At 39.2% G+C, this 8652-nt stretch overlaps 1 protein-coding gene across 1 annotated transcript; it reads right to left on the bottom strand.

Moving 5' to 3' along the window:
* Positions 1 to 1067: 1067 nt before the first annotated feature.
* On the bottom strand, positions 1068 to 3676 carry COX6A2 (cytochrome c oxidase subunit 6A2). Its single transcript, XM_074281734.1, has 3 exons — positions 1891 to 3676; positions 1502 to 1638; positions 1068 to 1212 (listed from the first exon to the last, which is right to left on the bottom strand). Exons 1-3 carry the CDS (start codon positions 1964 to 1966, stop codon positions 1129 to 1131), a joined length of 297 nt encoding a protein of 98 aa, XP_074137835.1. The 5' UTR covers positions 1967 to 3676; the 3' UTR covers positions 1068 to 1128.
* Positions 3677 to 8652: the final 4976 nt, after the last annotated feature.

Here is an 8652-nt window from a genome sequence, read left to right as displayed (position 1 = left end):
CAGTGCATCGTACCCATAGAGCCTCCCCCCCCCCCACCTAGCTAGACATGGAAATGAAAGCATTTTCCCTCCCTACTAGAGAAAATAGCCATTAAGTTTTTTCTCTTTTTGTTTTGGAGAGTAGATGACATTTTGCCTCTAAGGGGAAAAAGAAGAGGAGTGAGAGGGGGTAGTAGGTCTCCAGTGAGAGGCAATGAGGTTCATTAGAAGAGTTGGGACTTGAATTCATATTTTCTAGCTCCCAGTCAGAGCTGGAGTTAAAACTCCTATACTTCTCTGTGGCCTTGGACAAGCAGAAACCTCTTACTATCCCTAGACAACTCTCTGAGGTTACAGATTACAATCTATTTGCATGGAGGGAATTTCTGCTCCGTGAATTCCCTTCACCAGTTGAAAAAAGGGGAGCTTGATAGTGCAGAAAAAGTACTAGCCCTTGAAGTCACAGCATTTGTCCCCACCCTTGGTGAGACTTGACATCAGATCTCACCTCTCCTCTGGCCTGTTGTAACCTTGAGCAACGCATTAACCTCTCCTGGGCTATTTATCCTCTACTACAAAGTGAGGGAATTTAACTAGATGATTTCGGGGTCTCTTCCAGATCCTATAAAATCACAGGATCAGCCCGTCTCCCCCAAAGTCCTACATATATTAATACCTTTACCTTATTTTAATCCCTACGTGCACTCATGGCATTGAGGAAATGCTTTCTAAACTTCAGTCTCTCCAGAGCCAAATAATTTAATTTTAAAATCGTTTGAAGAGGGTAGATGGCCTGACCCCGACCAAGCCAGTTTGTACTCTTACATACTAAGTACAGTAGAGCGAAAGTCAGGGCTCTTGGTTAACGGGATGGGGGTGAGGGGTTCCTCTAGAAGCTGGGGGTTAGGGGGAGGGCCTTAGTATACGTGTTCCAAAGTTCTGCCTCAGCTTCTTGGACTTCGGTTTCGAGGTGGCCGCCCTCCCACTCTGATTCTCCCCAGTTTCATTTCCCTCTTCCCCCCCCCCCGTTCCCCGCCCCCACTCTCCCCGACGTGCGCGTTGAAATTTTATTTTTGAAATTTCAGTTGTCAGTTCTCACTGGGGGGCCGCAGTTGGCCAATCTTTATTGAGCTTCAAGGGAGCCGGGGCTCAGGGGTGTTCATAGCCCGTGGGCAGAGGGTTCACGTGGGGATTGTGGAACAAGGTATGGTTGCCGTCACCCCAGGCATAAGGCTGTGGAAAAAGTTTTAAAAAACAGGATTTGGAATTCAAAAACTTTTAAACGAATTTTTAAAAAATAAATTAATAGATAAGAGGGGGTATGGTTTTTGTTTTGTTTTTTAAAGCACTGTGCCTCAGTCCCGAGTTCCCTCTAGCCTCTCAAGTCCCGGGAGTTCTGTCTCCCGAAGCTTCTGTTGTCGCCCCTCCCACACTCCCGGCCTCGGAGTCTCTACCCGTCCCTCCACATCTTTCATCTCCGCTTCCCTCTCCCCCCCCCCGCATTCAGGTGGTCCTGAGCTACCTTAGTACGGATGCGGAGGTGCGGATAAGGAATGAACTTAGGTCGTTCAAGGTGACCTGAATGGAGCCAGCAGTTAAGGGTACAAACAGCTACAGCTGGGAGAGCGAGCAAGAAAGTCAGCACACGCCAGGTTTTCGCTGATCAGACAGGGCAGGAGCAGGGAAAAAAGGAAACATAAGTAAGGGATAGAGGAAGAGACTGAATGGAGTCCATCTTCTCCTAAGCCACAAGAAGAAGCATTTGATTTAAACGAAAAATCTTATAGACTTCAGTTCGGTGATGGGCCGACTTAGGTGCCTGGGAACAGGGAGAAGAATAGAGATTGGGATGTCGGATGGGGAAAGGGAAAGTAAAGAGCAAGATAACAATGTTTGCCCCTTATAACTCACCCCCTGCTCCTCCATGCTCTTCCTTGGCCGCGGTTGCCAGGCCCCTGCTCAAAGACCTCAAACGTAGTGCCATCATTTTGGGTAGTGAGAGAAACTAACAGACCACTGCCCTCTGAGTCTCCTTTACTGAGTCCCACATTCCCCTCTCCCTGGGCCAATCACCTGTTAGGTCTTGCACATGGGGGAGTTATTTTTAGAGAAGAGTTTATATTTATGGGATTGTGCTGGCTCTTCTGTGAAAGTACAGGGAGCCAAAATAAGTGCCTCTATATTGTAGCACTTATTTTGGCATGAGGACATTTCAACTTCCACACAGCACTTTCCTGCTTGATTTTGCAGTGATAAGAAAGTTTTAGTAATTGTCCTCTGTTCCTTTTTTGTGGGAAGGATCATTTGTTTACTATCCTATTTGCTTCCATTTAGGGTATGAAGTTTTACAAGGCTGGGGTATAGGGAACAAGAGGAACTGAGGCTCAAAAAGAATTCAAGAGATGTAGAAAAAAGATGTAACAGCACTTTCCTGCTTGATTTTGCAGTGATAAGAAAGTTTTAGTAATTATCCTCTGTTCCTCTTTTGTGGGAAAGTTCATTTGTTTACTATTCTATTTGCTTCCATTTAGGGGGTGTGAAGTTTTACAAGGCTAGGGTGTAGGGAACAAGAGGAACCGAGGCCCAAAAAAAGAATTCATGAGCTGTAGGAAAAAAAAAAAAAAAACATTAACTCAAAAGGGAAATAAATATGACAAAAGAATAAGTGAACCAGACTGGTTGGCTTAGGATCCATACTTAAGAGTTCACAGAATCTGAGTCGAAGGAGATTTTAGAAACTATCCAGTACAACTACCCACTTAATGAATCACTGAGACAACTGTTGATGAGAGGGAAGGGGAACCCCCTTTTGGATCGGGCGCAAGGATAGTCCAGTGATGGCGCAGAGTCCCCTATAAATGAATTTACAGGCCTGAAAACCTAGATTGATAAAAAGGGTTTATTGTAGGGATTTGGAAGTAAAGTTTAGTTAGTAAAGTTGGGTAGAGATAAAAGGGCACCAGATTAGGTCCGTGGGCAGAAACCCTTGGCATGACCGACATAAGGATGCCATGCTTAGAACTTCTGCAAAACGTGGACTCCAAAGTAGCCCCTTTTATAATGGGGGCTCTTGATGATCTTTAAGGTGGGTGGAGTCCCAGGCTTCAGTCGGGTTTTTCCGCAGGGGTCAGCATCGAATAGAATTCAATGGGTTTTCAGGTAAGGAAGAAACTGTGGGGGTTGGGAAAACTCAAGTTAGTTCAGATCCAGTGCGAACTGGGGAAAGCCCAGTGACCAGGATTTGTAAATCAAAGGTCAGCCATGGGGGGGGTGTTCTTAAAGGGACCTCAACCCCCATCACTGTCACAAGTGTTAATCCAGTCTCTTCTTGAATATCTCTAATTATGGGAATCTCATTACCATATATGTCAACCACTCTATTTTTTGAACATTACATTGTTAGAAAGTTTTTCCTTGTGTTAAGAATGTCTCCCTTTATCCGATTTTTTTCTTGTGCAGCAAAATAACTGTATGGATATGTATACATATATTGTATTTAACATATACTTTAACATATTTAACATGTATTGGTCTACCAGCCATCTAGGGGAGGGGGTGAGGGGAAGGAGGGGAAAAGTTGGAAAAGAAGGTTTTGCAAGGGTCAGTGCTGAAAAATTGCCCATGCATATGTCTTGTAAATAAAAAGTTATAATAAAAAAAAGAATGTCTCCCTTTAATTTATAAATATTATTTATCATACTTCTATCTTCTGAAGTCAAATAAATCTAATCCTTCTTCCCAGATATTTAAATATTTGAAGACAGTTATTCTCTTTCATTCTATTGAAGTTGGGAAAGGGGACCCCAAAAGTCACAGACCTGTGTCAAAGATGTCTCAAAAGAATTTGCAGGCCTGAACCTATTCCAAGTCAAGGGGCAAAGTTTATTGTGAGCAATGCCATTCTAAGAAACAGACTAGTTGATCAGTGGAAGAGGTTAGGTTCACAGGACAAAACACCATATACCAAGATAAGATCGAAATGGGTTCATGATCTAGATATATTATAAACAAATTAGAAGAACATAGGAAGGAATTTGTGACCAAAAAAGAACTGGAGATCATTATTGATCACAAAATAAATAATTTTGATTATATTAAAAAAATTGTACAAATAAAACTAATGCAGACAAGATTAGAAAGGAAGCAATAAACTGGGAAAACATTTTTATATTGAAAGGTTCTTATAAAGGCTTCATTTCTAAAATAGAAATTAACTCAAATTTATAAGAATTAAAGCCATTCTCCCAATTGATAAATGGTCATAAGATATGAACAGGCAATTTTCAGATGAAGAAATTGAAACTATATGAAATTTCTATATTCCATATGAAAAGATGCTCTAAATCATTATTGATCAGAGAAATGCAAATTAAGACAACTCTGAGATACTACTACACACCTGTCAGATTGGCTAAAGATGACAGGAAAAGATAATGACTAATATTGGAGGGGATGTGGGAAAACTTCTACACTAATACATTGTTGATGGAATCGTGAATGGATTGGTCTAATTATACAGAAGAGCAATTTGGAGCTATGCTCAAAAAGTTATCAAACTGTGCATACCCTTTGATCCAGCAGTGTTACTACTGGGCTTATATCCCAAAGAGAGATTAAAGGAGGGAAGGGGACCTATGTGCAAGAATGTTTGTGGCAGCCCTCTTTGTAGTGGCAGGAAACTGGAAACTGAATGGATGCCCATCAATTGGGGAATGGCTGAATAAATTATGGTATATGAATTTTATGGAATATTATTATTCTGTAAGACACAACCAGCAGGATGAATACAGAGAGGCCTGGAGAGACTTACATGAACTGATGCTAAGTGAAATGAGCAGGACCATTTAGGTCATTTAGGTCATTATACACTTCAACAACAAGATTATACAATGATCAATTCTGATAGACATGGCTCTCTTCAACAATAAGATGATTCAAACCAGTTCCAATAGTTCAGTGATGAAGCGAGCCATCTACACCCAGAGAGAGGCCTTTGGGAACTGAGTGTGGACCACAACATAGCATTTTCATGCTTTCTGTTGATTATTTGCTTGCATTTTTGCTTTCCTTCTCGGGGTTTGGTTTTTTTTTTTTTTTTTCCTTTCTAGATCTGATTTTTCTTGTACAGCAAAATAACTGCATAATATATTGGATTTAACATATATTTTAACATATTTAACATGTATTGGACTACCTGCCATCTAGGGGAGGGAATGGGGGGAAGGAGGGAAAAATTTGAAACAGAAAGCAAGGGTTAGTGTTGAAAAATTATCTATGCATGTTTTATACATAAAAAACTTTAAAAACAAAAAGTAATGTCATTACAAAGCAGGCTGGAATTCTAAAAGAATTCAGCAGTGAAACAGAAGCAAGGAGATACATTTATCCTTCTTTCAATCATTGATATGCTAATTCCATGGCTCATGGATAGGAAGTAGGAATGGTCTCTGGAATCTGGTTATCACTGACCAACAGATTTTCTTGACCCTCAGCAATGAATTGAGGAGTGGTCTATTCACTATTTCTCAGGAGTTTGATCTATGGGAATTTCCTAAGGCCAGAAGCTATCTGACTGAGGAGTAGTAATCACATTAGATTAGCCTGAGAATTTCCTGAGGCAGACTCCAAAGCCAGAAGATCTAGAATCACTGACTTATTGCTAGAACAGAAACCCCTCCTCTAAAATCAGGGAACCACAAAATCAATTCTACTCTTCTTCATACTAAATATCCTTAGCTCAGATGATACAGTTTCCAGACCACTAGACATTGTCATTACCTCTGGAAGAAGTGGAAGAATTATATGAAAAACTTTGAAATATATTCAAACCAAGTTAATTATACTTAACTGATACTCAGTAGCATAAATTCAAATTTAGTATCAAAAGGATAGCAAAAAAGTTGGAAAATATTGCTTGAGATCCAGAAATGAAAGAAGAGCAAAGGTTTGTAGATTGCTAAAAAGCCTCAAGCTTATGATATTGTGAATTGTTTCTTCAAGAATTCATTTCAATTCAGTAAATATTATGCTTGTGCATGACACTATGTTGTGCTAGAAGTTGAAGATATAAAAATAAAAACAAAAGAGTTTCTGCCCTTGATGAATTAGTATTCTATTGGGAAGACAAATATGTGCACAAATAAGTAAAAATATAAAGTAAATGCAACACCAAAAAATTAGGGGAAGGCACTTATAAATATAAGAATATTGGGAAGGTGGTGATATAATAAGGACTCTGTGTCTCCCTGATCTTTGTGGAGGGTAGGGCTAGACTGGGGAAATTCCTAAAAATGATCCCTATCTACCTAAATCTCCCTTGGGAAAGCTACCTGATTTCCCACAGGAATCTCCCACTTCCCAATTGATCTAGGAATCACTTTGGTCTGGAAAACAATCATCACCCTTTATTGATTTGAAAACTAGCCTCTAATCGTTCCCTAGCCCCAAACCATAGAAAGCTAATAAAAGACAAGATTCTGTACCTAAACCTTTGCTAATTCCTACCAGGAATAGTCCATTGAGGGAAGTTGTTTCTCAGGGAAAATAGACTCATTTTTTGCCCAAAACCTCACTTGGAGATTGGGACTGTGAATTGTTTCCCAAAAACTGCAACACTGACCTGGTGACCCCATCGCTGTTAGGGTATCTCTCACCTCTCATTTCTCACCCCTCAACAGTGGTAAGGATGTTAGGTTATGAAGGATTTTGACAACCAACACAAACACATACACATGCATATATAGTTATGTCACAGTCTCCTTGAGCTGTTCTACCTCAGTTTCCCTGCACTAGTTTCCCTCATTATCCTGAGTTTCCCTGAATTGTTCTATCTCAGTTTCCTTAACTGTTCTGCCTCAGACCCTTACGTTGACTTAAGACTGAGGACCATTTGCTCTAAGGTTATAAATTGTCAGTGGGAGAGGAGGAGCAGATCAGACTTTCTGCCTCCTAGCTCCTTCTGCCCCCAAGAATTTATGACACTGCCCCTCTAAAATATTCCAAAGATAAGACTATCTCGGATACTTCACTGACATCTTTACTTCTGTTATTCAAACATTCTGACTCTGGCTTTTAGTACAAATTTACAGCTTTCCCCCATCCTGACAGAACCAAGCGGTTCTAACTTTTCCCACTCTTCTTCCTTTCCTTTGTCTGAAAAGTTATAAAAGTGTTTATCATTCCCCCATTCATGACTGGATACTTTGAGACGAGAGTCCTGTCCAGTCAATTAAACTCTCCAATTAATATTAAAAACTCTCTAATCTTTATCTTGCCTCAGTTTCTCTGGCATTACAATATATGTGTATATGTGCATGTATACATAGATATATATAATGACAAGAATATAAATAAAAATAAGCCCTGTAAAAAAAACTGCCTCGGCAGTATTATCTCTTCAGCAGCCACAGTTAAAATAGAAAATTATCATCAACAAAGTCTTTGGCAATATCAAATGATTCAAAGTCAGAAATATATGATTTTATCAAAAGAAATTACACCAAAGATGTATTACCATCTGCCTTTTGGCTATACCCTAATGATGAAAGCGAAACCAAACAACCCTGTAAAGTTATATAAAATCACCAACAAAAAGTTATACAAATTCAAATGGTCTTACATCCTCTGGAGACAGGATGAATCTCCAGAGAATGACTCTTGTCATATACAAACTCAAATGGTCTCACACCCTCTGGAAACAGGAAGATGAATATCCAGAGAATGTCTCTTTCCATATACAAACTCAAATGGTCTTGCCTATTCTTAGATTTCTATATAAAGTAGGCCTTCAGAAAATGTCTCTTTGCAAAAATCACTTCTCTTAGAGCTAATCCAATTCCAATTGATTAATGATGGACAGAATCAGCTACATCCAGAAAAGGAACACTGGGAAATGAATGTAAACTGTTATTTTTACCTTCTGAATCCAATTCTTCCTGTGCAACAAAAAATTCGGTTCTACACACATATATTGTATCTAAATTATACTGTAATATATTTAACATATATAAGACTGCTTGCCATCTGGGGGAGGGGGTTGGGGGAGGAAGGGAAAAAATCTGAATAGAAGTAAGTGCAAGGGATAATGTTGTAAAAAATTACCCATGCATATGTACTGTCAAAAAATGTTATAATTATAAAATAAAATAAAAAATTAAAAAAAAAAAAAATCACTTCTCTTTTGAGAATGATATTGCCCCCCAAGGAAACCTTTATCTTGGTGTCTTTCTAACAATAAAAGCTTTTTTTTTTTTTATCATAGCCTTTGAGTAAGTGAATTTCCTTCCCTAGGAGCCAGTGCCTTGGAGAACAAGGAAATCTTTCACCTATTCCTGCCACACCTCTGCTTCCAGACCCTGCCCTCATCACTAAGAACCATTAGATCTTCCTACCTATCCAGCTAAACCCTTCTTTAGGTATTGAATCCCCTAGTTAGAAGCTTCTTGAGGGTTTCTTAAGAACAAGAACTGTCTAGTTTGTCTGTCTGGATCCTAGGGTTCAGCACAGTGTTTGACAGATAAGAAATGCATAACAGTTGTTCATATATAACATAGCATCTAAAATTAAACCTAAAATCTGTAGATGAAGTGTTATCAAGGAAAAATATGAGACTATTACCTTGATTTAGGAATTTTACTTTCAATGATAGAGAATGTATATTTTCTTAGTATCATT

Source organism: Sminthopsis crassicaudata, chromosome 1 (genome assembly GCF_048593235.1).
Source record: "Sminthopsis crassicaudata isolate SCR6 chromosome 1, ASM4859323v1, whole genome shotgun sequence".
NCBI classification, from domain to species: domain Eukaryota; kingdom Metazoa; phylum Chordata; class Mammalia; order Dasyuromorphia; family Dasyuridae; genus Sminthopsis; species Sminthopsis crassicaudata.
Note: the sequence above shows the minus strand (reverse complement) of the source record. Positions and strands in the feature narration are given on the sequence as shown.

What these genes read in the sequence shown, in the direction of transcription:
- COX6A2 (XM_074281734.1), bottom strand. Translation starts at nt 1,966, where the DNA reads ATGATGGCACTACGTTTGAGGTCTTTGAGCAGGGGCCTGGCAACCGCG. An exon ending in AGAGCATGGAGGAGCAGGGG is followed by an intron (nt 1,639 to 1,890) that starts GTGAGTTATAAG and finishes CTGTCTGATCAG; the next exon opens with CGAAAACCTGGCGTGTGCTG. An exon ending in ACCTCCGCATCCGTACTAAG is followed by an intron (nt 1,213 to 1,501) that starts GTAGCTCAGGAC and finishes CTTTTTCCACAG; the next exon opens with CCTTATGCCTGGGGTGACGG.